The sequence below is a fragment of the Pan paniscus genome, chromosome 5 (genome assembly GCF_029289425.2).
Source record: "Pan paniscus chromosome 5, NHGRI_mPanPan1-v2.0_pri, whole genome shotgun sequence".
In the NCBI taxonomy this organism is placed as follows: Eukaryota; Metazoa; Chordata; class Mammalia; order Primates; family Hominidae; genus Pan; species Pan paniscus.
In genome coordinates this window covers 16,851,006-16,878,895 of record NC_073254.2, presented here as the reverse complement: position 1 = coordinate 16,878,895, position 27,890 = coordinate 16,851,006, and the positions used below count along the sequence as shown (strand labels likewise).

General features: G+C 43.7%; 1 protein-coding gene and 1 long non-coding RNA gene across 5 annotated transcripts in view; one reads left to right on the top strand and one right to left on the bottom strand.

Annotated features, from left to right (window-relative positions):
- Window positions 1–3,070, bottom strand: part of LOC103786225 (uncharacterized) — a 277,117-nt gene extending 274,047 nt beyond the window's left edge. For both annotated transcript variants that reach the window (XR_004671804.3, XR_010112346.1), the window contains exon 1: window positions 2,878–3,070. This is a non-coding gene — a long non-coding RNA (uncharacterized LOC103786225). The remainder of the gene's footprint in view (window positions 1–2,877) is intronic.
- Window positions 3,071–3,103: 33 nt separating this feature from the next.
- The window catches only part of GMDS (GDP-mannose 4,6-dehydratase), a 697,044-nt gene continuing 672,257 nt past the window's right edge, over window positions 3,104–27,890 (top strand). For 2 of the 3 annotated variants that reach the window (XM_003805565.5, XM_063605119.1), the window contains exon 1: window positions 3,104–3,487. In XM_003805565.5, coding sequence (XP_003805613.1) covers window positions 3,386–3,487 — 102 coding nt within the window. In that variant the 5' untranslated portion in view covers window positions 3,104–3,385. The remainder of the gene's footprint in view (window positions 3,488–27,890) is intronic. The other variant, XM_063605120.1, reaches the window with a different exon arrangement.

Sequence of the window (27,890 nt, the reverse complement as noted above, 5' to 3'; positions counted from 1 at the left end):
TGTTCCATGTGAAAAGCAAAGGAAAGATGTTTAAAAAAGGAGAGGAGAGAGAATTTTAAAGGGAATGCTGGAGAATCGTTCTTGAATAACTGGCACGCACTCAGTGGCAAGAGATGGGAAAGAAAGAAGTGAAAAATGTTATTCCACATATTTAGTCTTGTACAGAATGATTGACTTTTATCCAATTAGAGGACTTGGAGTTGGAGGCCTCACTCTTTTCTCCATATTTTGTATCATATTAAAACAAATATGAAAATGTTATGAAAAGTCATAAAATGATTCAATATCATATCCCTTTCAGATTATAGCCCCTTGAAGATTATTTCTCCTCTACTGCTATACCCTCAGCAGCTAGTATGTTTCTGGAGATTAGCCAAGTTTGTGAGTAAAGGTATCAGCATCAACAATTAGCTACCAAATGTATTTGCTTCTTCTGACATACCATGAAGTCACTGTATAGTATAGCCAGTGACTGTCAGTTCAACCACCTGCTTGTTAACATCTTTCACTGGCCTCCTGGAGAAGGGTTACTAAGCCTCAGCACTATTGACATTTTGGGCTAGAAAAATCTTTGTTGTGGGGGCTTCCTGTGCACTGCAGATGGTGAGCAAAATACTTAACTTCTACTCATTAGATACCTATAGCACAACTCCATTTGTGACAATCAAAAATGCCTCCAGACATTGTCAAACGTCCCCTGGGGGCAAAATCACCCAGGGATGAGAACTGTGTTAGAGGAAAACACAACTGAGCCATCACCCTTAGAGCTTTCCACTACCGCTGGTCGCTTTACTTCTAGTTAATGTAATCTTCTTATGCTGCCCCAGACCCTGTGCTGACTTTGTTCAAGTTGCCCTAATGCTACTGGGAAAATGACAACAACCTCCACTACCAACCTCCTCCCTCCGAGCCCACAAACAGGTAAAAAAAAGAACCTCTTTTTCCCTCTAGCTGTCAATTATGGGTTGAATTTTGTCCCTCCCCCAATTAATATATTGATGTCTTAACTCTTAGTAGCTCAAAGTGTGACTGTATTTGGAAATAAGGTCATTAAAGTGGGCCCTAATCAAATGTAACTGGTGTTCTTATAAGAACAGGAAGTTTGGACACAGACACACATATAGAGAGAACGCCATGTGAACATGAAGACAGCCAGCTACAAGAAAAGGAGAGAGGCCTCAGAAGAAATCAGCCCTTCATCCTAAACTTCCAGTCTCCAGAACTGTGAGGAAATAAATTTCTACCGTTTGTCACCCTATGGATGGTACGTTGCTGTAGCAGACCTACCACCTGTCTTCAGAAAAGTTCTCTAGAGAAATAGCCTTTATTCTTCAAGCTTCCTCTGACCTAACATTTCCCATCATTTTGTAAATATTTTCAGGCCCTAATAATGTTGATTTTATTTCCATTTTTCTTCTACTGTCACACACTTCTAGGGCAGGTGTTTGGTGGTGTGACAGGAAATTGACTGGTGTCAACTTCCAGTGTTTGTGTGATAGGAGGTCTCAAAACTACAGGATAAATGTGTCATATCTCCCATAAGTATCAGTTTTGCTCAGTGATTTTTTTTTTGAGATGGAGTTTTGCTCTTCTTGCCCAGGCTGGAACGCAATGGCAAGATCTCGGCTCACTGCAACCTCCTCCTCCCGGGTTCAAGCGATTCTTCTGCCTCAGCCTCCAGAGTAGCTGGGATTACAGATGCCCACCACCACGCCTGGCTAATTTTTTGTATTTTTAGTAGAGACGGGTTTTCACCGTGTTGGCCAGGCTGGTCTCGAACTCCTGACCTCAGGTGATCCACCTGCCGCAGCTTCCCAAAGTGCTGGGATTACAGGCGTGAGCCACTGCGCCCGGCTTGCTCAGTGATTTTTTTAAGGAAAATGTTAAATAATTGGTTCATGCATTAATTTAAAGCGTATTTACATGAAAATGAATATAGTTTTAGCATATTCCCGTATATTTCACAGACATTTCTAGCTTATAGCATGTTCCTCTCAATGGAAGTGTTCCCTCTCCTCAGCTTCAGGGTCTCTTCATCACTCAGAGGCAGCATCAGATGTTTGTTGAGCCATTCTCCTCATAGAACGCAGAGGAGAGGCCAGGTGTGAAACCAGACCAGTCTATCTATAGCTAAGAAATATTCCTAACGGACCTCGCGGAGCGCGAGAGGGAGGTTTCAAATGTAATCCTGAGCTTTTTCTGATTTTGGGGTTCCAGGTCTGCTATACATACTCTTGCACGTTACATTGGGCACAGCCCTAGTAACTCTGTGATTTGAAATGGTGATCTGAGGTTATCGATTAGGGAGAGGAATGTGGACAGAGAAGCAGAGCAACGGAGACCGGGAAGTTTCCGTCTGTGTCCTGGATTGCAGCCAACTGCTTAGGCACACACACCTGCTGCCCTCCCGGCTCTGAGTCACCTCCTCTCCTCTCCCTGTCCAACGAGCAGCTGCCAAATGGCAGCCAAATCCAACAGATGTAAGCCGGGACCCCACCTGTGTTTGAATTACTTTCTTTGAAATTTGCCACGTCCAGGTTTATTGACCCGGGCAGTCTTTTCAACATTTCCTTATGCCGCATACGGGTGGGGCTAGGGACTTTCTTGTGCAGTGGCAGTCCTCAGAAGAGAAAACTTTGAATTCAGCTATTTGGAACCTCGTTACTGGTTCCGAGCCTCAGGAAAGGCCAGAAGAGCGAGAGCCAGCCTAGTTAGTCACTCCCACATCTGTGAGCCCCGTTTACGGGCCTTGTAACGCTACTGCCCTTCAGGTACCATAAACCAGGCTTCTCAAAGGGCACTGCAACAGGTTTCCAGGAATTATTTATCAAAGTCCATGACCCCGGCCCTGTGACCCCTGGGTTTGAAAATTCAGACCTTCAGCCTAACGGAGAGGTCGGCTCAGTGTTCCTCCCAGCATCCTCGGGCGACATTAGGGTCCTGGGAGATTCGGGAGGCCACTGCGTCCAGGCCCCCCACGGCCAGCCAGGCGAGAGGCGGGACGCGAAGCCGCGGCCTCCTTCCTCTTCCCTGAGGCGGTGGCGGCGGCAGGCCCCGCCCCTCCCGCGCGGTGGCCGTCGGCGGAGGGGCGGGGCCTGCTACAGCGTCTCCGGCTGACGCGAATGACGCTGCGCCAGTCAGGCCGCAGCCCCGCTGCTTGGCCCGTCGGGCCCGCCTTGGCCGGCTCGGCCCGCCCCCGGCCCTCCCTGCACGGCCTCCCGTGCGCCCCTGTCAGACTGTGGCGGCCGGTCGCGCGGTGCGCTCTCCCTCCTTGCCCGCAGCCTGGAGAGGCGCTTCGTGCTGCACACCCCCGCGTTCCTGCCGGCACCGCGCCTGCCCTCTGCCGCGCTCCGCCCTGCCGCCGATCGCACGCCCGCCGCGGGACATGGCACACGCACCGGCACGCTGCCCCAGCGCCCGGGGCTCCGGGGACGGCGAGATGGGCAAGCCCAGGAACGTGGCGCTCATCACCGGTATCACAGGCCAGGTGAGTGCGGGGGCGGGGGCGCGCCGGCCGAGGCAGCCTGGGCACGCGTGCTCTCCCTGCGCGCCGCTACTCGCGGGCTGCGGTGTCTCCAGGAACAGCCCTCTCGGCGTCCCGGAAGGGGTCTGCTGCCGGGAGGTGGGACGGAAGGTACGGTGCAGTTAGTGTGTTGCGTGTGGGGTGTGCTGGATACATCGAGTGCCTCTGGTCTTCCTCTGGGGGCTGTGAGCGTGTGTGCCGCGCGGGATGTCGCGCTCACACCCGGGCAGGACCGCCCGCTCTCACCTGCCCCTCAGGTGACCGCAGCGTCTCTTCCTCCAAGCCCATGTCGTGCTTCGCAGCTCCTAGTGCCGGAAAGGGAAAAGAACCGGTGATCAATGAACTTGCGGGTGAGGTCTTCTTGATGTGTCTCGGCTCAAGGGGCGCTTACCTGCTAATGTTTGGGAAGCAAGAAAAAGGGTGCTTTGCTGGTTTCGTCCCCTATCACCGGATTTCCAGATAGAAAAGAGAACATGAAAGAAAGTAATGCTGTGGAGTCACCCACTAGGACACGTTTAGGAAAAAGAACTTAAAAAACTTTTTAAAATCACACCAACTTCTGAGATTCAGGTTGACACATTTGGAAGTGTATCCGAGACACACTGGTCCGAAAGTGCGGCTAGTTCCATTTTCAAAGGAATAAGTTCGTCGAGTAAGGTAATCAAGAGGAGGTCTTCGGAATGTCTCAGGCTAAGCATGGCTGGTTTGTGAGGGTCGCCTCTTAGAGGTGTTGCAGTAGGTGGGATCCGACCGCGGTGTCTTACCAAGCTGTGCTGTTTTAGATTCAGTGGTCATGAAGTAATCATGCGCACATATTGCCGTAGAAAGAATGTGATGTGTGTGCTCCTGGGTATCTCTGGGTGGTGGCCAATGTAACACTGAAATAAAGGTGATAATGGCTAATACATATTGTGTCTATCATGTTCCAGTCGCTTGCCTAACATTAACTCATTTAGTTCTCATAACAAACTCTTTGAGGAGGTACTTTTATTATCTCTATGGATGTGGAAACTGAGGCATGGGAGTTTGATTTGCCAGAGGTTAAACCGCTGGGAAGTGTCCAGTTGGTATTGAAACTACTCTCAAAGTTCTCTAGTGTTAGAAAAGGCTAAGTGGGCAGGAGGCAGCGGCTCATACTTGAAATGTCAGCACTTCAGTGTGCAGAGGCGGAAGGATTGCTCGAGGTGAGGCCAGGAGTTTGAGACTAGCCTGGGCAACATATTGAGACGTTGTCTCTACAAAAAAATTAAAAAAATGAGGCAGGCATGTTGGTGCTCACCTGTAGTGCTAGCTACTCAGGAGGCTGAGGCAGGAGGATCACTTGAGTCCAGGAGTCTGAGGCTGCTGCAGTCAGCAATGATGGTACCACTGTACTCCAGCCTGGGGCAAGAGAGTGAGATCCTGCCTCAAAAAAAAAAAAAAAAAAAAAAAAAAAAAAAAAAAAAGGAGAAGTTGAAATTGGCCAGATGCACAGTCACAGAATATTACACAATTTCAAGTACTGAATACCTGATTTACTGCTGGTTATTCATGCATCTTGCTTTGCTTAAGGTAATCATAATAGACAAGAGTTTGAAAACTAGTAAGAGGTGGATCTGAGTTTGAAAACTAGTAAGAGGGCAAGGATCTGAGGTTGAGAAATTGAATCCTTGAATTGAGGCAGTAGGACAGGTCAGGGCCTACATACTGTCCTCCCCCTTCTCTTTGTTTTCTAATGCTGGGACCTTTCTGCAGATGATTCCCTTTTTTCCATTTTGTCAGACTGGACCTGAAGCTCAAATGTTTACCAAGTTTACCTAATCTCTGGAAAGTAGAGATTTTATTTTAGTATTGTCAGGAAATTAGTTAAGATTAACATCTTAACTAATGTGCTGTGTTGGTGTGGCCTATACCAATTTACACGACCAGCAGTATGAATCAGTGCAGATTAGAAATGGAACCTAATTTTGACTTTTAAGAGCAGTCATTTGGCTGGAAATGAGTGGCCAGGAAGGTATGGAAGTGGGCCCCCACTCTAGTTTGTCCTGCAGCCTGTCATGGGAGTCTACCTGAAGCACCACACTCAGCAGACCACTCCCTGACTGGAGTTTTTTGGTTCCTCATTTCATTTCCAACTTAAAACACCTGCGTGGCTTTCAGGTTGGTTTGAATCTCTGCCCCAGTGTTTCTTTCTTCCCTCCGGCATCTGCCCTCTGCATTGTCTCCTCATTTGGTGTTGCATTGGCTTCTGTACCCCTAGCATAGTGCTGAATTCTGTAGCTACCACATAAACACTTGCAGATGGAATTTACTGCTCCTTTATGTTTTTTATTTGTATTCCAGGACAGTGACTCCCAACTTGAGTATCAAGGATCTCTGGAGCACTGTGATGTTAATGCAAGGGGTCTGAAAATCCATACCTTATTGTATGTTTTCTTAATAATATTGGCTGAGAACTTACTGAGCTATTCACTCTGCTAAGCATTTTGTATATCCCTACCTAAGAGACAGGTATAATAATTATCCCCATTTATCCCTGGCTAAGTAAGGTTAAGTATGTTCCCTGAGGTCGTACATCTAATGAGTGTCAGAACTGAGATCTGAACCCAGATCTCAGCAGTTGCTGTAAGTCATTTTGTTATACAGACTGTGGTAAGCCTTATGAGACAGAGAGAAATAAATAGTCTTACTCTAAGAAGAGATTTCAGATTCAAATGCCACTGCTCTGGCACTTGGGGCTATCATGGCATTTGTGCCAAGATGGGCTCTTAAATGGGTTGTCCCAAATTCCCACTTGAGAATAGTGCGGACAGCCAGGGTGTCCTGTCTGCTGTGTATCTCTAGTACGTATTGTCAGGCTTCTTATTCTAGCCTTACCCTCCCATCGGTTCTTGACACACTCCTTTTCCAAAGTGGGAATCTTATTAAATAGGCTTTAAAGAAGCTCAGGCTCTGGCTTTGCATTGCTGTCTCCAGGCCCTCTGCCAGCCACTCTTAAAAGCTCACCCCCATTGGCTAATGATGCTGTTCTTTACTGCACTCTTGGAGATGTTCTTGCTGTTTTTTTGAATACTGTTGCCTTGTACCTCTGTGGAGTAATTATTTGTGGCTGAATGGCCTCACAATTCTCATTCCTTTTAACGTGAGTCTCAGTGTTCTCAGCCTAATCCTGATAAATGCAGCCATTCCAGGAACTTCCTCTGTATTTACATGTATGCAGTCCCTGTTGATTGTATAAGTAATTTACATATCTTTCGTCTTGAGATTATGAACTGCTTTAAGATAGAAATCTCATTTTCAGCCTGTTACCTCCCACATGCCTTCATCTAGTGGGGTTTCAAAACTGTTGACTTACTTTTTCCATTAGCAGAACACATCTTCACTGCATGTCTGCAGTGTCCAAGGCTTGTTTTGATGCTGCTGCAGATATAAAGATATGAAAGTTGTCTTCATCTGTTTGTGTTGCTATAAAGGAATACCTGAGGCTGGGTAATTTATAAAGAAAAGAGGTTTATTTGGCTCATGGTTCTGAAGGCTGTACAAGAAGCATGGCACCAGCATCTGCTTCTGCTGAAAACTTTAGGCTTCCACTCATGGAGCTGGTGTATGCAGAGATTACATGGTGAGAGAGGAAGCAAGAGGTGGGGTGGGGTGTGGGGTGCCAGGCTCTTTTTAACAACCGGCTCTAGCGGGAGCTAATAGAGTGAGGAGTCACTCATTACTGTGAGGATGGCACCAAGCCTTCATGAAGGATCTGCTTCCATGACCAAAACACCTCCTATTAGTTCCCACCTCCAACATTGGGGATTAAATTTCAGTGTCAGATTTGGAGGGTCAAACATCCAAACCATGGCATTCCATCCCTGACCCCCCAGATCTCATCCTTCTCACATGCAAAATACAATCATCTTTCTCATGCGAAATACAATTCCAATAGTCCCTAAAATTCTTAACTTGTTCCAGCACCAACTTAAAGGTTCAAAGTCTGAGACTCAAAGCAAGTTCCTTCTAGCTATGAGCCTGTAAAACCAAAAACGAATTATTTTTTTCCAAGAGACAATGGTTGTACAGTCATTGGGTAGACATTCTGTGACTGCAGCAGCCAGGATGTCAGAGCAGCGTGTAGGACATTCCAGGACTCTTTGAGGTGTTCCAGGCCAGCTGTGCCCCGGGCCTGTCTCCCCAAACCATGCTGTCCTCCCAGGTCTGTGGGCCTCTGATGGGAGAGACAGCCTCAAAGATGTCTGAGATGCCTTCAGGGTCTTTTCCCATTGTTCTGACTATTAGCACCTGGCTCCCTTTTATCCATGCCAACCTCTTTAGCAAGTGATTGCTCCCCAGCACCATTGGCTTTCTTTACTGAAAAACGCTGTTTTCTTTCACTATCACATGACCAGGTTGTAGATTTGAAAAATTTTTCTGATCTGTTTCCCTTTTCTCTACCAATTCTACAAGTAATGCACTTTGAACAGCAAATGCAACAGACTGAATTACCATCTTCCTTATGACATTGATAGTCTAGTGGTATGATGATGGTGATAGTTATAATTATGGTAGATTAAAATAATTAACAAGTACTGAGCATTTAGTTTGTGCCAGGTACTGTTCAAAGTGCATTACATTTTGTTCAAAGTATATTTGTTGAAGTAACAGAGAGCTTCTATGAGGTGGTTTTCTTTTTCTTTTTCTTTTTTTTTTTTATTTATTTTGAGACAGTCTTATTCTGTTGTCCAGGCTGGAGTGCAGTGGCGCGACCTTGGTTTACTGCAACCTCTGCCTTCCAGGTTCAAATGATTCTTGTGCCTTAGCCGCCTCAGTAGCTGGGATTACAGGTGTTTGAATTACTGCTTAGCTCTTTCTGAACTGCACTGGCTTTGGGTAAGTCACTTATCTTTTCTGCCGGGTTGGAAGAATAATTCTTATCAAATAGGAAATAAGTCTGCACATAGTAGTGGCCTTTGCCTTATTACTGGAATGGACCTTCCCTCCACAGTGTTAACAGAATAATAAAAGATTTCTTGACTTTTAGGAAAGGAAGTTGAATGTGGGAGGTATTACTATTTAGCCTTGCTTTGCATGGGGAATCTATTATTTAGAAGCAGAAAGTTCTGTAGTATTTGGAATCAGCCACAAGGCTATAAAGTACTGGGAGGCCAACAGATTTAATGTCCAGTGAGTCTTTCAAGACTGTGCAAAGCAGATCTGGGAGCTGGTCTTATCTTCTCATATAAGAGGATTGTAGGCAGTGACTTCCATTCTAAATCTTCCTTGCTGGGATTTGCAGTCCTGGGATAAAAGGTTTGGCATTATTGGGCTGGGCGTGGTGGCTCACACCTGTGGTCCCAGCACTTTGGGAGGCTGAGGCGGGCCTCCCAAATCTCCGGATCACGAGGTCAGGAGATCAATACCATCCTGGCTAACATAGTGAAACCCTGTCTCTACTAAAAATACAAAAAAATTAGCTGGGCATGGGGGCGGGTGCCTGTAGTCCCAGCTGCTTGGGAGGCTGAGGCAGGAGAATGGGGTGAACCCGGGAGGCAGAGCTTGCAGTGAGCCGAGATCGTGCCATTGCACTTCAGTCTGGGTGACAGAGCAAGACTCCATTTCAAAAAAAGAAAAAAAGGTCTGGCATTATTGGAAGTGAGAGAGATGTCTTGAGTACTGTCCTGCTTAATCAAAGACTGTTACATGTGATTAATTGAAAGAGGTCTGGACTGGGAATCAGAGGTTGGGTTTTGATACCAATTAATTGTATAGCCTTACATTTTTTGAGTGTTTTTCTTAACTTGTCAAGTGAAAGGGTTACCTGGTTATTCTTAGGGATCTAAGGGCTGCTCCTAGTCTACAGTAGTGTGATGTTTGGATTACATGCTGACTTATGATTATGTGTACAATAGAGAAATTATACAATTATCTTTATATTTAAGCAGTGCAGTAATTTCAGTTTTAGACATAAAGCCAATTGGATTTTCTTTTTTTTTTGAGACAGATCTTACTCTGTTGCCTAGGCTGGAGTGCAGTGGTGGTATGGTCTCACTCACTGCAACCTCCGTGTCCTGGGTTCAAGTGATTCTTGTGCCTCAGCCTCCTGAGTAGCTCGGATTACAGGCGTGCGCTACCACGCCCAACTAATTTTTGTATTTTTAGTAGAGTTGGGGTTTTGCCATGTTGGCCAGGCTGGTCTTGAACTCTTGGCCTCAAGTCATCCGCCCACCTTGGCCTCCCAAAGTGCTGGGATTATAGGTGTGAGCCACCGTGCCTGGCCAGGATAGTTTTTTTTTTAAATGAAACCAATGAACTATTAATTTTACTGAATTTGAAATTAAGTTTGTAAACTAAGAAGAAATTCATGTGAGTTGTATATTGTCAGAATTTGTAAGAATAGAGTGAAAACTTGGAGCTGTCCATCTTTGTAGGACATATCAAATGAATGAAGTGACTTTTTGGTGAGGAACAATTTTTTTTTAACTGGTACATAATAATTGTACATATTTATGGGGTATGTGTGATATTTTGGTACATGTATGTAAAGTTCAAATCAGGGAAATTAGGATAGAGGAAGGAGTTTTAAATTCTTGGGTTTTTCTTGGGTAGAAAAATGGAGTTAATTATGCCCACATCACAAATTGATGTGTGGATTACAAATGATGATTATATTATAATAAGGCCTATCACTGTTCCTGGCATGTATTGTTTATGAAGTGATAGTTCTTATTTATTATGTATAAGTTCTCACAGTGGGAAGGAATGAGAGAAGGATGGAGAAGTGCTTGGGAATGCAGTTAGGGGTATGTAGGATGAATGAGAATAGTAAAAGTATGAGGATAATGAGATCAAGGATGCAAACGCATTTTGGTGACAGGTTGGATGGTAACAGTATGGCCAGAAATGCAACCACTGGGAAGGAAAATCAGTTTTCTGGGGGAAGACAGTGAATTATTTTGTTCCTCTGGAGTTTGAAGTGCAGTGGTGCAATCATAGCTCACTGCAGCTTTGAACTCCTGGGCTCAGGTGATCCTCCTGCTTCAGCCTCCCTGGTAGCTGCCACCAAGCCTGACTGATTTTTTACTATTTTTTTTTTTTTTTTGTAGAGACAGGATCTCACCAGCTGACCAGGCTAGTCTTGAACTCCTGGCCTCAAGCAATCCTCTGGTCTTGGCCTCCCAAGTGCTGATAATACAGGTGTGAGCCACTGCACCTGGCCTCTTTGTCTTAAAAATGACTTAAAAGTGCTCAGAGGTGGCTGCTGTAGAGTGGGCAAGTCCTAAAGGTGGCCATGCTGCTGTGCTGTACCTTTAGCCAGTCTTCTTCCCTGTCTCCCAGAACTTTCTGTAGCTCTTACTTAGAAGGCATGAAAACTAACACTTTCCCTTTCGTTTCATGATTGATGTTAACCAGGCTATTCTTAGTATATTTCAGTTTTCTCCTTTCTTTCTCCTTTATTTATTTGTTGATTATTTGCATTTCCTAATGTTAAAGATACTTCCAGGCGGGGCGAGGTGGCTCATGCCTGTAATCCCAACACTTTGGGAGGCCAAGGTGGGTAGATCACCTGAGGCCAGGAGTTCAAGACTACCCTGGCCAACGTGGAGAAACCCCATCTCTACTAAAAATACAAAAATTAGCCTGGCATGGTGGTGGGTGCCTGGAATCTCAGGTACTCGGGAGGCTGAGGCAGGAGAATCGCTTGAACCCGGGAGGCAGAGCTTGCAGTGAGCCGAGATCATACCACTGTACTCCAGCCTGGGTGACAGAGCGAGACTTTGTCTCAAAAAAAAAAAAAAAAAGGTACTTCCAATTTACAATTTCTCATGCTTTTCTTCGTTTCTTGAGGAATTTTGGAAATCCCACACTTCCAGAAGTAAGGTGCTCAGTTGCATTAACCATTCCTGTATAAGCTTAATACATAGGAAATGAGTGAGTAAAACATGTCTGAAAGGTAATCCTATAGGATAGAAAGCTGATTATCAGTAATGTTCTTGGCAGTGGGGCAGCAATGTGCCAAACCTAGTCTTTGGCAAGCTAGTAAACAATTTTCCTGCCAAAATCTTGTGACTTACCATAAGTAGTAACCCAATTGTTTATATAAATTTACTCATTGAAATGACTCAGCCTTTCAGGATATTATTTTGGCATTTACTTATGTAGAATTGAGTTACATAGACTTGAGGTTAGATGATTTTATATGCAGTGACGTTCCTGGCTGAAGGGTATTTACTTCATTTGTTTCAGACTGTTCATACTGTGCCTTTTAAACAATTTACCACATGTGATTCTAGGGGAATCCTTTCTCAGATCTTCATACTAAGTTTTTTTAAACTTAAGAGTGAAAAAATAAAGGTATTTACTAGGGATTTATAGAAAGTATTTCTTTATACCGACTAATTACACTTGGGAAAATGAACCACCAAAGCTTGGTTGTATTATATATATATTATGCTTGAGCATTGGGTTTGATTGTAATGTGAAATGAATTGCTTGATCATGTTTAACAAGAATATGTTCCTTAATGCTGAGTGAAAAAGCCTCTAATTGGCACTTTTAGAAATATTTTAAAATCAAAACATGATTTTTCTATGTTTCTTAGAATGGTACTGTATTTCTATCACTTTTCACAAAAGTTAGATTTTTAGTATTGCTTTATTCGAACTATATTTTTACATCGGTTCTTTAAAAATGATGAATTGGAATTTTGCAAGCATATGCAGACACTAGTAGTATTTTTTGGTGATCAATATTGATAAACGTATTTATTGTAGTTTACAGTGGAATCCTTCAAAATGGAAGCTTTGTTTCAAGAGACCTGCAGGACAAAATGCAAGTGTGGCATATATGCTTGTTGGAGTAAACCCAGTCAAGGAGAAAGACAGCAGAAACCCTGTTTGTCAAGAATTGTGGGAGGCCTGAGATTTTACCTTACTTGCAGGCTAACAAGTTAGCTTCTTAAAATTCCACGGATGATGGCAGAAGACACAGCACTCCTGGGTCAGCAGGCAGTATGAATTTCATGTTTGTGACAGCTCTGTTTGTATAGTATTTTCTTGCCCCTCAAAGACCATGTGGGCAACACGGTGGCTGGGTGGGTCTAGATGGATGTTGCCCATGCAGTGGGTATGCACCACAGTTGAGAAAATCTCAGATTGGGAAACCCCAATTTTTTATAAGGGAACTAATAATCCTGCCCAGCCTTTGCTTTGAGTGAGACATTATTTTTATTATTCTGCATAGCAAACAAATCTTCCATCTGCTCCAGAGAGAAACACTATTGCTATCTTAAAATGCTATCTACAGATGTCCTGTACGGGAAAGATAGTAGCCAATAAAAGCTGTCAGTGCAATCTGCTCGTAAGACATGCGGAAACTGGAGAGACCCATAGAGAACTAGCTCCCAACACCATTTGTTTGCCTTGTTCCTGAAACTTACCAGATTGGCAACACAGACCAGTTTTCCTCTTTTTTTTTTTCCTTATTTTTTTAATTTTTTTTTATTTTCCAGACAGGGTCTTGCTCAGGCTGGAGTGCAGCGGTGCAAACACAGATCACTGGAGCCTCAACCTCCTGGGCTCAAGCGATCCTTTGGCCTCAGCCTCCCGAGAAGCTGGGATCACAGATGTGCACCACTATGCCTGGCTAATTTTTGTATTTTTTTTTTTGTTAAGATGGGGTCTTGCCGTGCTGCTCAGGCTGGTTTCAAACTCCTTGGCTCAAGCATTTCTACCATCTCAACCTCTCCAAGTGCTGGTATTGCAGGTGTCAGCCACTGTGCCTGGCCCCAGTTTTCCTCTTATGTCTCCATGCAGACTATGGGGAGCTCCAGCTTTGCATTTGTTTTCTTTTTGCTTGAAGAACAAAATGATAAGACCTGGATTTGGGTGCTTAGTATGGAATGAATTAGGCATTGTCCCTGGGGGAGGCATTTTATATTTCCCTGTATGTATAGGCATAGGAAGTATAGTAGGTTTGATTTTGTTGGAATGTTTAGTAAGTTTAATCTGATAGATTAGTCTCAGTTGGCCTGAAGAAGTCTAGCTCAGAAGGACATTTTTCCAGCCCTGAAGAAGAATATGCCTGCTTCCCCATCACCCCTAAGGGGATGATTCTAACTCTGTTGGCTGTGGCACCTTTGTGTACACAAATCATCACTTGTTTTTTTTTTTTTGAGATGGAGTTTTGCTCTTGTTGCCCAGGCTGGAGTGCAATGGCATAATCTCGGTTCACAGCAACCTCCACCTCCCAGGTTCAAGTGATTCTCCTGCCTCAGCCTCCAGAGTACCTGGGATTACAGGCGTGTGCCACCACGCCTGGCTAATTTTGTATTTTTAGTAGAGATGGGGTTTCTCCATGTTGGTCAGGCTGGTCTCGAACTCCAGACCTCAGGTGATCCGCCCACCTTGGCCTCCCAGAGTGCTGGGATTACAGGTCCTCACTTGTTTTTAATTTACTCACTGAGTGACCCTAAACTTCTTAGATTAATTTCAATGCTTTCTCTTTTTTTGCTTTAAAATTGTACCTGATGTAAACTCTCATACCTTCATTTAGAGATTACTCCTGTCATTTTTGAGAATGTTTCTCTAGTGTCTACCATATGCTAATAGCGCCTGCCCTCGAGGTCAGAAAATTTATGTCTTTTCAAATCTTGTAAGTTTGCTAGGATTTTATTTTTTTAATTTTTTTTGATACGGAGTTTTGCTCTTGTTGCCCAGGCTGGAGTGCAGTGGTGCGATTTTGGCTCACTGCAACCTCCGCCTCGCGGGTTCAAGTGATTCTCCTGCTTCAGCCTCCTGAGTAGCTGGGATTACAGGCACCCGCTACCATGCCCAGCTAATTTTTTGTATTTTTAGTAGAGATGGGGTTTCACCATGTTGACCAGGCTGGTCTCGAACTCCCGGCCTCAGGTGATCTGCCTGCCTCGGCCTCCCAGTAGGATCTTGTTTTGATTTTCATGAATTTTGATGTTATCATTGAAATATCTAGAAATCTGCATATTTTATTTATGAGAGTCTGCTTTTTGTACACAAGGAATGCTTGTTCTTGGTGAAGCCTCATGTACGATGGATAGGAAGGAATAAGAAAGCTGTTTGAGAGGAGAATAAAAGGACTTAGCTACTGATTGGATTGTTGGATTGGGAAAGTCAGGAGAAGTAAGGGTTTTTGTTTTGTTTGTTGTCTTTATTTTTATGGTTGATACCAATGACATTCAGTTTGTGTAAATCCATGAGGACAAGACTGTATTTTACTGCTGTATCCCTAGTGCAGTGTCTGAAATATGGTGGGCTCTCAATAGATATTTATTGAATGACATCTGGAGTTCATACCTCCTCAGAAATCCTGGAGGAAATACACTGCATATAAGGAATGGGAATGTAGATGTGCAGTGTATCATACTTTAGAGCAGAATCGACAAACTGTATCCCCTGGACCAAGTCCAGCTGCCTCCTGTTTTTGTTTTTGTTTTTGTTTTTCGAGATGGAGTCTCCCTCTGTTGTCCAGGCTGGAGTGCAGTGGCGCGATCTCTGCCCACTGCAACTTCGGCGCCCCCCACCGGGATCAAGAGAGTCTCATCCCTCAGCCTCCTGAGTAGCTGGGACTACAGGTGCCTGCCACCATGCCTGGCTAATTTTTGTATTTTTAGTAGAATTGGGGTTTCTCCATGTTGGCCAGGCTGGTCTACAACTCCTGACCTCAGGTGATCTGCCCACCTCAGCCTCTCAAAGTGCTGGGATTACAGGTGTGAGCCACCACGGCCAGCCCTGTTTTTGTAAATAAAGGTTTGTTAGAGCATAGAACACCTGTTTACTTTTTGTTTCTGGCTGCTTCCACATAGAGTTAAATAGCTGCAACAGAGACCATGTGGCTTTGAAAGCCTGAAATGTTTACTATCTGGCTCTTCACTGAAAAAGTTTTCTAAGGTTTGCTGTAGAGCTCTCTTCCTTAGGGTGGGTAGTGGAATTGCTACTGATCATAGATGATATCTCCAAATGAGAGAATGTGGAGACAGAAGGATGAAAGTGAGGAGAAGGAAAATGTTTGCATTTCAGGCTTGGAAGAGAAGGAAGCTAGGGAGGGAGGGGAGAGGAGAGAGAACAAAAGTACTGAGTAATATCGTGGAATCTGAGGGAGGCCAGAGATGTTTTTGTTGTTTTGGTGGTAACATGTAACATACAATTTATCATTACTGGCATTTAGTACATTTACGAGGTTGTGCCATCTTTACCACTCTAGTTCCAGAACACTTTTTGATCACTCCGGAAGGAGAGCCCATACCCATTCATCAGTCACTCCCCATCCCCTCCTTTCCCAGCCCCTGGCAGCACAAATTTACATTCTGTCTTGTATGTTTTTCCCTTTGCCTTAGATCTGGGAAAGGTTTTTTTTCGTCATGGTGGGGAAATGGGCTTCTGTGCAGTCAGGGGAGAAGCCGATGGAGGAAAGGAGTAGTGTGGTTATGGAAGAGGCTGAAGGGGAGAAGGTCGCGGGCATCTGGAGGCCTGAGATGGGCATGAGCATCCAGTCCTGCACCGGCGCTGGTGCTGCAGTGGTGCCGTCTCTGTCACTGCAGTGCTGTTCTCTGAGAGCTGTTCCGCAGCGTGATTTTGGGTGCTGTTCCTCATTATGAAGCCTCTCAGTCATCTTCTTCAGTCTGCACTGTAGCTTTCATAGATTTCTGATTCAGTTAGCTGCAGATTGGTTTTTGTGGCTTCCTACCTGAACGACGGTAGAAAATGATGATATATATGATGGTGGACGGTAAGATGACAAACCAGTTTTGAAGTCCTCTAAGAAACATGAAAGTGGATGTGAGTGGTAGATCACACCAGTGAGGTTGTGATTTTGATTAGAGTGGTGTGAGTAAATTTCATGGGCCATAAGTGCTGACAAACAAAGATTGTTATGGTTTGATGTTTCAAAAGTGGCATCAGGAATTGAGGATAAAGTGTTTGTTGTACCCCCTTTTGGGGTCTAGGAGAATGAATGAGTAAAAATCCTGAATGTCAGTAGCTCATGGAGTGTTAGATTTTACATAGACTGGTAAAAACCTGAGATTGATATATGGTGGCTAGGTTATTTTGAAAGTAAGAATCTTAGGAGTAACAAATTGCTGTCTGCTATCACAGTATTTAAAAAAAAAAACCCGTTTTACAAACCAAAATGTAAGAAGAACATGCTCCCAGAATAAGGAACACTCACCAAATTATATACTTTTGACTATGTGAACTACTTTTTCTCATTTCCATTTTTTTCATTTTGCTAAAGAACGGGTTAAAAATGTGTCATGGATTGGCATTAGTCCATACAGTACATTTGGGAACCACCTATTGAATACTATTAAAAAGATTTCATTTGTCCAATTTCATTTGTTCAGATTCTGAAATGAAAAACAATTTCATTTATCTGATTTCATTTGCTCAGAACCGAAATATGAACTTCTTGGGGATAGGGATCATGTCTTAAACCTGTGGTGACCGTTTTTTTTCTTGACTCCAAGGTAGGACACACGTTATCTCATATGTAAATGATCTAGAGTGGAACTGAATGTTGGAAACCAGGGCTGTCTGGAAGAATTTGGAGTTACTATACTTTATAATACTTCATTCTTCCTGGTACCCATTTGATATTGAGCACCATAAAAGGTGCTTGGTAAGCATTCGTTTGTTGGTTGTTTCAGATTTCATTTTAACCACTTCCTTTGGCATGCTGAGCAAATTCCTTAGGCTTTTTTTTGGAGACAAGGTCTGGCTCTATTGCCCAGGCTGAAAAGCAGTGGAGCCATCTCAGCTCACTGCAACCTCCGCCTCCTGGGCTCAAGCCATCCTCCCACCTCAGTCCCCTGAGTACCTGCGACTTTGGGTGGGTTCTACCATATCTGGCTGCTTTTTGTATTTTTCTTTTTGTAGAGATGGGGTTTTGCCATGTTGCCCAATCTGATCTCAAACTTGTGAGCTCAAGCCATCCGCCCACCTCAGGCCTCCTAAACTGCTGGGATAACAGGTGTGAGCCACTGTTCCTGGCCCTTGGGCACTTTTCATACCTCACAAAGAATATACTAGCAGAACTTAGGAGTCAAGATACCCGGGGAATCCTTACAGCTCTGTTTCCGTAGCTCTCCCTAGTCTCTGAGTGTGCTTGGAAGGAATATTCAAATCATCATTGTGTTGTTTCAGGTTTAACTTGGGAACTTGAAACTGAAATCAAGTTTTGGGGAGCTTCTGGGTGGTGACAGATCTTGTTGTTTTGACCAGGCACTCTTTCTTGTCCCCCTGTCCTTATAATGTTGACTTAGGCATCCTGCTAGCTTTGTGAGTTGGTCAACCCTGGGTATTAGGGGAAGGAACGGGCTGGGGTGGGAGGGGGGAAGAGAATACTAAATGCATTAAGTGAATTTCTCAAGGTGGATGGGAAGGTTTTGGGGTTTTTTTTTGAGGAGAAGTAATAATACATAGTAGATTTTTGTAAAGTTTTGCTTTACTACATTTAAATATAAACCTTGAAAAGGAGAAATAGGAAGAGTTGACCAATTATTGAAGTCCCTCTTTTTTTCCTTTTGGCTTTTTTATGGACAACGGTGGTTTTTAATTTTATCCCTTATCAATTTTGCTATTTTGACTAATTTAGTAAGTTCAAATTATTTAAATTTATATAGTATTTTCTTTCCATTGAGTTGTCTTTTAATATTTACTGTTTGAACATATAGGTTTTAACCTATTTAAGCATTACCAAAAGTTTATACTATTGCCAGATTGTTACTATGGAAAATTTCATTTTAGTTGCTAAAAACAAGGAAGTATTTTATCTAGGCCAGGGAAATAATTGGGAGCCCAACTAGAAATCTTAGCAGATTCTCTATATAGGACATCGCTGTTAGTGGAGGGCTTAGGGATGGATCCAGGAAACCTGAGATTACTGCTTAGGTCTTTGAAGAATGGAGATCACTTAACCTTTAGGGGCTGTGGTTTTTCTTCTCTTTAAATATACGTTTCAGAAAATAGATGTAAATATACGTAGCTAATAAAAGCGTCTAGATTTTTAGTTTTCATCAGTCAAAATTTATAGCATGTGTAATGGAAACTTTTAGTAGGACATTGACTGATGTAGATAATGCTTAACGTTTGGATTTGGGAAAGATTTCGGGAATTAATCCTGTGGTAGGCCTCTGAGGAGGAAGTTAACTGTGGACTCTGGAGAGGGGTCTTCAGAGGAGTCTCGCAACTGTGGACTCTGGAGGGGGTGGTCTTCAGAGGAGTCTCGCAAAGCCTGTAGTGGAATAGGCAGCATTGTTGTTTCCATGGCAGCTTGGAATGTGGAGGTGGAAGCTGCTTCCCTGGGGCTCTAGGCAGGAATAAGCCTTCGAGGTTTACAGGTAGAGGCTCATGCTGGATGACTGGGTTACAATTTAGTATTCTTCAGGTAGAGCAACCAAATAATGCTTTGAACGATTCATTTATCTTATAGGTCAACAGTTTTTGTTTTCTATTTAGTTGTAGTAAGACTGTGTTAATAGGCAAATATTTTTGTCAGGGATGATCTGGGCAAAGTACCCATTTCTGGTACCTGAATTCTGGCCTTGGAATTAAGATAAATCTGTAAAGGGAGAGGAGAGAAAGATGAACATGAGTTTGATTCCTGACCTCAGTACTCACTGGGTGTCACAGGCAAATTTACTTTTTTTTTGTCTTGCTCTTGCCCAGGCTGGAGTACAGTGGCGTGATCTTTGCTTACCGCAGCCTGGACATGCTGGGCTCAACTAATCCTCCCACCCCAGCCTTCTGAGTAGCTAGGATCACAGGTGTGTGCCACCACATGTGACTCATTTTTGTATTTTTTTTTTTTTTTTTGTAGAAACAGGGTCTCTCTATGTTGCCCAGACTGGTCTTGAACTCCTGGGCTCAAGTGATTCTCCTATCTTGACCTCCCAAAGTGCTGGGATTACAGGCATGAATCACCATGCACAGCCCATGGGCAAACTTCTGAGTCTTTTTGAACCACCCTTATCTGTACTAGGACGAAAGAAAGTGCCTTGCGTAATGATCTTCTGGAAATGAGAACATTGTTATCCTGGAGGATCACTTTGGTTTTTCTTGTATACCAGACTGGATGCGGGCAGTGTCCTACCTCTGGACAGTGATTGGCTGATGCCCTCTCTCACCCCATCTGCAGTGAAGCCCTGGGGAAAAGTGGAGCCACGGGAGACCCCCACCACTAGAAGTTTGCTTCAGGGACTCTTGCTTTTCCTGTCTTCTTCCCCTTCCCTTTCCCCACTTCATCACATCAATCATAGAGTTTGCCTCCAGGAGCTAGCCTCTGGTGTGGTTGCTGCCCAGAGCCTGGCTGCCTGGTCACTTCCATTGCCCCATTGTCGACTGGAGCCTTATTTTACTCGCTTCTCAGATGTCATACCTGGACCCCACTTGTTGAAGCTGTCAACGGGGGGTATTGGGGCTAATTCCAGGGGCAAAAAGGGAGCTCTACAGTACTACACAGTTGTACTGAGAAAGCTATTCCATGCAGCAAATGCATTGTTCAGGGTTACTCTTAACACTGCACATTATGGCGCAGGAACTAAATTTGTGTTCAAGTGAATGCCCTTCCTACAGAGAAGTGGACTCCAAGTTTAAATAGCTGATTTCCAAGTTTTCTTTGGAAGGATTTGTTAAAGCACACCCTTTGGATCAGTTCATACCACCAGTTCCAAAGCTCACCAAGCTTAGGTGGAAGGAGGCATGACTGCCCTGGGGATGGGGAAGGGATGCTTTCTTAATTGTACTCTGCATGGGAGAAATGTTTCTTTCTCTTAAAAGCAGTTTTACCTGTTTAAAAAATGGGCTCAGCTCAAGGCAGATCACTTAAGGTGGGATGGAGAGGGTTTGGAGTGTACACTGAAGAAAAGGGGAGTGCTTATAAAGGTGGGGGAGGAAAAGGAGGACGTGAAGGCCCAGAAGTGCTGAGAAGCACAGAAGGGTGGTGTTGGTGTTGGCTTTTCAGTCTTCATTTTCCTCTGTGAATGGATCCTTTTAGATCAGTGGTGGGATGTCATAAACATTTAATCCTGAGTGACACAGAAGGTGACACAGGCTTGCACTTTATATCCAAGAGGAACCAAGCACACTCAGATAGGTGCCTGCCATTCTTGTTTCTCTAGGAAAAGTTCCTAAAGGTGCTAAGAGGGGTACATTTTGTCTAGGTTCAGCACTGGGAGGGAGGTGTAAGAAGCTGCTTGCCTTCTTTTTACCTTGTACTTCACTGCGTAGACCCAGCACAGGCTTGGGCCACGTGCCGAGAAAGGGCTGCACAGCCACAGGTTGGCTCTCATTGAGCATGGTTATGTGTTAACTACCCATATTTCCTGGAAATGCCACAGAACTGAAGTTGGAAGCAGGTAGGAGAGCCTATGTCTGGACAGCAAGGGGAGTCCTGGGCAGCTGCACTTACATGGACCTTGGGGAGCTGGCCCCGTTGTTGCCTTGCTGTCATGGCCACTGAGATTCAGCTGCTATTGTGACCCAGGGGACCTCTGTGTGGCACAGCCTTCTGTTCTGGAATCCCAGAGAAACAGCTCTGGCCTGCCCGCTCCTTCCTATAGTTCCAGCCACAATTGGCACCTAACTCCCTGCATCCAGTGCAATCTCAGGTGTCTCCTGCTGTGCTTGCCTTTTCCACAGTCACTCTCTAGGAACTACTGAAATTCTCACTAGAATCAGCTGTTTCTCTAGATATGGAGCTTGTTCCAAAAGAATACTTTGCTTTTTTGTTGATGTTCTGACCTTTGATTTCAGTCCTCTCCAAAGATAAGAAACTTGCCATTTGTAGTTGAAGCATCCATAAAGCATGGTTCTGATGTTGGTGGTGTAATAGAATTACTTGGGCAGGTTGAATAACTCTTGGCTCTTCTATGCAGTTCAGTGGGCTTAGGGTAGGACTTGGAGCTGGCTGTTTTTAGAAACATTCTGAGGTGTTTGAAAAGTGAGGTTGTGGTTGAGAACCATTCATTTATGGGGACCGTAGTAGTGACTTGAAACATTTTATATATATATATGACATATATATGGAAATATATATATTTCATAAACTTTTTTCCTTAACATTTATTCAGAATAGTAAAAATAATGTTCACTATTGAAAAATTGGAAGTATAGGAGGATATAAAGTTTCAGGGGAAAGAAAAACAACACCCGCAATCACACCACTCAGAAGTAATTACTGCCTGCATTATCTTTTCTTCATTGTTTTGACTAACTTGTTACTGATTGACTTCACTGCTTTTCAGCAAATGTTACTGGCCTAGAGTTGGATATGGAACTTAAATTCCATCTGGAATCATTCCTGGATGATTCTTTCAGAGTCATCAAGTACTGATTGAGTACGAGGGACTCCAGGGATGAATGCATCTGGGGGTCTAGGGTGAGGAAAATCCCAGCCTCAAGAGATCTTGTTAGTTAACCAGCTTAGCACCTCCTATTATGATTGTCATAGACATTTGTGTGTATATTTTAGTTCACATGTTAGGTGTTTTTAATGGTTTCATATTATTTTGAGTGATAGAATTTAGGAGAGTAAATGCTAGTAGAATCAGAGTTCATTAGTTTTTGACATGTTATATGCAAACACTTAAAAAAATTCCTGTGATGTTTGCTGAAGTTTGCATTTCCAGATACTCATATTCCATTTCTGTGTATTCTGATAGGAGGGTTATAATATCTCTGTCGTTGGGGCTATTGCTCTGGAGTATTTATCGATTAACTTTTGTTAATGATATACTCTGTGAAAGCACTTTATTAACTGGATTAAAAAAATTAATTGTAGCACACAGTAATGCAAAAATTTAGTTGGAATGTTGCCCTTATGGACAGTTATCATAGGCAGAATCTAACTGTTAGATGGGAACAGCAATCATGATCTCACAGCTCTCCTACAGCTCTGACAAATTCTTTCAAAATTAGTGAACTGCATTCTGGGTCTCTACTATAGAAGAGTCTCTGACTTCACGGGTTTCATGTTATTTCTACCCAGGAATCAGGATGCCTCACCCAAAGGCAGTTTTGACAAAATTAAAGTACATTGTTGGTGAGTGTCCAGAAGAGAGTGAAAACTGGGATGGCCTGGCTCAGTGTTGGTCTAGCAGAAACTACCTCCAGTGTAATTGTTTCCTTTCTCCCTCCTCTTTGTTTTCTCCCTCTGCTTCACTTCTTTCTTTTCACAGTTTTTTCTTTTCTATTCCTCTCTCTTTTTTTCTCTTCTTAGGTTAGGCTTTCAGGGGCTGGAATGGGAGCAGAGTTCACCTGCCAGGAAGTGAGAATGGCAGGAAAGCTGGAATGGCAGTCCTTGGCTCTCCTGTGGTCGAGGTCTGATTACCTTCTAGGTAGTCATTGTGTCCCAGGAGATTTCATAGAACAAACAGTGGAATCTTATTTAAATAGTTCTGTTAGGAGCATTAATGTTGTTTGTAGGTCATGGTCCAGATGGAAGCTGGCCCTTTTCTGACAAATACCTGGAAACATTTCCTTATTCTACTGTACGTTAGGATTTTGCAATCATTCTTTTCTGATCCCTAGCTTACTGGATAATCACAAGTGCTTTTTACTTCCTTTGTGCTGTAACATTGATCATCTGTGTTGGTTGGTTTACAGCCAACACACTGATCCGGATGCAAGCCGGAAAATCTAAGGGTTGGCAAATGATTCGTCATTTGCATAGAACAGCCTAGGACTCTTCAGAATGAACTCATGGAAGAGAGCTGTGGCATAGGAGCAGGAGAAGGTACAAGTTAGGGAGCAGTTTGGTATTGCACTTCATCTTTAGTTCAGCTTTGTTGCAGGGATCAAGACTGCAAGTTAAAGGGCAAGTTAGGGGGCACCTCTGTCTTTAATGAGATCATAGGATAAAGGCTTATTTATTTGTTTGTTTGTTTATTTATTGAGACAGGGTCTTGCTTGGTTACTCAGGATGGAGTGCGGTGGTGCAGTCTTGGCTTACTGCAGCCTTGACCTCCCCAGCTCAGACAATACTTTTGCCTCAGCCTCCCGAGTAGCTGGGACCACAGTTGTGCACTACCATGCCCAGCTAATTTTTTTTTTTTTGTATTTTTTATAGAAACGAGGTTTCACCATGTTGCCCAGGCTGGTCTTGAATTCCTGGGCCCAAGCGATCCACCCACCTCGGCTTCCCAAAGTGCTGAGGTTACAGGCCTGAGCCACCATGCCCGGCCAAGGCTTACTGTTCATCTCAGGTAGCGTCTGACATTGTGTGGACGTACGTGCATTCAAATCTCCTCTCTGCCAGTTCTCAGTTCTGTGACTTTCAAGTAATTATTCAGCCTCTCTGTGCCTCAGTTTTCTCTTTTGTAAAGTGAGGATAATGGTACTAGCCATAGGTGAGGGTTGAAGGACACAGTGTCTGGCACGTAATATTAATAAATATTCATTAATGTTTTACTCTTGGCTGTCCTGAACATTAGTCTGCTTTGACCTAGAATTCTTTTCCTGAAGACACGCTATAATTTTGATGAGAGTAAACAACTAACTCTTATTTGCATGTTCAAATAAACATGTTTTTATGAAGGTACTTGGTGTTCATTAACAAATGCTATACTTATGATTTTTTTTCTCTGAGACATAATACCAAACTTGTACATAAAATATTTCTGATCACTGATCTTCGCTCCTATAACTATAAAATTATATGTAAAATAGCTAAAAACTCCTCAGTGCACTCTTTAGAATATATGTATTTCTCCTATGAGAAGCATCATTGAGATCTTTATTTGGGAAGCAATTAGGTTGCAAATTGAAAACAGTTTCCAACATCATCACCCAACTGAAAATGCCAAGTTGTCTGAGTCTAATGTCCAGAAGTCATTGTGGCCCTGTGGTCAGTGTTCTGCATTAGGGATCCCTGCAACAGAGCTGAATTAAAGATGAAGCACAGTAACCCAACACCTGTGTCAATAAGGGTGGATAATTTCTAGGGTTCCACAACGGGCTGTCAGTATCTTTCTCATTATTCCCCTAGCCTTTGTTTCACAGCCCAGTGGCTTCAGTCACTATGTCCATTTTCTTATCTCTTAGGGACTGTTCAACTCATTATATTTGGTTGCTTTCCCCATCCTACCCTAAACTGTTGTTATATAAGATCTTCTAAATTACCTTTCATGGCTAAACCCTGTAACTTCAGTCCTTGTCTTACTTGCTTTGTTGGCGTGTGTTATCACTGTCACTTTTCCTCTTGATTTTCCCTCCTCTGCTGGTTTTCCTTGTACCTCTTTGTCAGTGCATTGTTCTGCCCACCCTTGCAGGTTAGTGTGTCTTAACATACCATTCCTGACTCTCTCCTACTTTGTTCACTTTCTATGTCTACAACTGCAGTCACTCTTCCCTTGTGAATCCCAAAGCCTTGTCTCCAGTCCAGATTTGTTTCCTGAGTTCCAGACCCTGAGTTCCAAATGCCTCAACATTTCCATGTAGGATTTCATAGACATCTCCTACTCCACATGTCCCTCCCTTCTATCATCTCTGTGTTTTTCCCCACCCTATTTCAAAGCACGACCACAATCCATTTGGGAGCCAAAGTCAGAAATCTTGGAGTCATCCTATCGTCCTCCTTTCCCCTCACTCCTCATGTCTTCACCAGCAGGTCCTGCTGATTTTACCCCACTAGCATAGCTTTGGTAGCGGTGTCATCTCTTGTCCTTTCCTTGCCCACATCAGTTACCTTGTCCTGCCTGGGCTGTTATAGTAACCTCCTACCTGGTCTTCTGCTTCCAGTCTTTTTTTTTTTTTCCATTCATTTGCTGCCAGTGAGTTTTAGCTGGAGTGACCATCTGATCATGTCAGATGGTCGCTCCTCAGCTTAAACTATTGGTGGCTCTCTCTTGCCCTGGGGGGAGTGTAAATTCTCCAGTGTCCCAGTCCCTTTGTGACTTTCCTGCCTTTGCACCACATGCCCCCTGGCTTGTGTGTATGTGTTTTGTAACCCAGCCATTTTGTACGGATAGTTTCTTGAATTCACCATATCCACATTAGTCATGGTTCTCTGGAGAAACAGAACCAGTGGGATGGATGGATATGGATATATATATATATGTGTATATATATATATAGAGAGAGAGAGAGAGCACGCGATTGATTGATTGATTGATTGATTGATTGATTTGAAGGAATTGGTTCATGTCATTGTGGGGGCTGGCAAGTCTGAGATTTGCAGGGCTGGCTGGCAAGCTAGAGACACAGGAAAGAGTTGATGTTGCAGCTCCAGTCCAACATCTAGGCCGCTTGGAGGCAGAATTAGTTGTTCCTCCTGGGTAATGTCTTTGAGTGGATGAAGCCCACTCACATTGTAGGGAGTATTACTCAGTGTACTGATTTAAATGTTAATCACATCTAAAAAATAGCCTTCAGAGCAACATCTAGGCAGGTGTTTGACCAAGTCTGGTTGGCATATCCTAGTTAGCACACAAAATTAACCGCCTCACTGTCTTTCTCAATGTTGCTCGTGTTTGTATCTGTCCAGATTTCCCCCACACCTACTGTGGTGCCTACTGACCGCCTGGAAACCTGCCACTCATCCTTTGCTCCACTCTCAGCCTGCCCTGACCTTCTCAAGCAGCACAGCATTTCTTAGTACAGCATTTCCTTTTTTTGTTCCTAATTGGCTGGTAATTGCGTCTATTACAGTATTCCCCCTTTGCTGTGAGTATTCTTAAATTGCCTAACAGAATCAGTATGCCTCAAGGACCAAGCTTCTATTGTTTACATTCACCAGTGCTTAAGCACCTGATGAGTACCCAATAATTGTGTAATGAGGCACCGAATGAATGGAGACATTTGGGCCAAAGGGTCGGAGATAAGCAGTGAGAATGGAAGCAGTTGAGGGAGAAAGCAGAGGTTTTGGAGCCATTTGGAATTGGAGGAATCCCATTCACTGCACCAGGGTGTGGTCTCTAACCCCAGGAGGGCGTTTTAGACGCCTAGAGAAAGCAGCTCTGCAGTCAGATTGACAGGATCGGAGTAAACCTCTGAGAAGCTCCTAAACTCAATCCCAGATCATACTTCTTACAGTGAGTGCTGGTCTAATGATTTCCATAGAATTTGCATCGTAATTTGGTGACAGTGTGCAAAAGCTGTCATTATCAGACTTCAGCATACTGGTCGCTTCCAGCTAATCACCTCCATGCAGGGGAGCCTAGACTGAAACATTGTTGCTTTTCATTATTTTGGAGAATAATTTAGGTAGAATTACTGTTTAATTTTTGTATTTCCTATTTAAGAAAACCTGTTTCTTTACGGCCCTTTGACTTTCATTTTCTCTTTTTCTTCCCACTGACCTGGCGGCTTCTTAAAGGGGCAGCACCAAGTTTCCTGTTGCCCCTGTGGGCAGTGGCCACAGATTGTCTTCTTTTTCTTCTTTTATAGCCCATGGCACATTCTGAGAGTATTTTCTTTTCTCGTTGTTGTTTTTTTTGCTTGGGACTGCTATAATGTGAATATGATATTCTCATTAATTCTTTTACTCATGTTGCAAAATTCACTAAAGTCCCTTTGTTAAAAGAACATTTTAAGGCCAGGCGTGGTGGCTCACTCCTGTAATCCCAGCACTTTGGGAGGCCGAGGCGGGTGGATCACGAGGTCAGGATATGGAGACCATCCTGGCTAACACGGTGAAACCCCGTCTCTACTAAAAATACAAAAAATTAGCCGGGCGTGGTGGCGGGCGCCTGTAGTCCCAGCTACTCGGGAGGCTGAGGCAGGAGAATGGCGTGAACCCGGGAGGCCGGGAGGCGGAGCTTGCAGTGAGCCGAGATTGTGCTACCGCACTCTAGCCTGGGGGACAGAGCAAGACTCCGTCTCAAAAAAAAAAAAAAAAAAAAAAAAAGAACATTTTAGATGACACTACTTTAAGTAATGTAATGTTGTGTTTAAGGGAGCTTGATTAAAATAATAAAATGCAATTGAAGTCAAAACAGATGGATAAATCATGATATTACAAGTGAGAACTGGAATTCTACGTGAAGCCAGGAATAAAGCTGAGAGGTAATCTTTGAGCCACAATTTTGTGTTTTTTTGTTTATTTGTTTGAGATTGGGTGTTGCTTCTTGCTCTGTTGCCTAGGCTGGAGTACAGTGGCTCCTGTAACCTCAAACTCTTAGATTCAAGCAATCCTCCCACCTCAGTCTCCTGAGGAGTACATCACTTGTGGTAATGTACTACAGGTGTACATTACCATGCCTGGCTAATTAAAAAATTTCTGTATAGACAGGGTCTTGCTGTATTCCCCACACTGGTTGTGAACTCCTAATCTCAAGTGATCTTCCCACGTTGGCCTCCCCAAATGCTTGGATTCCAGGTGTGAGCCACTGTGCCTGAGCTTGTACATCCCTTCTTAGAAGGCCACAGCTTTA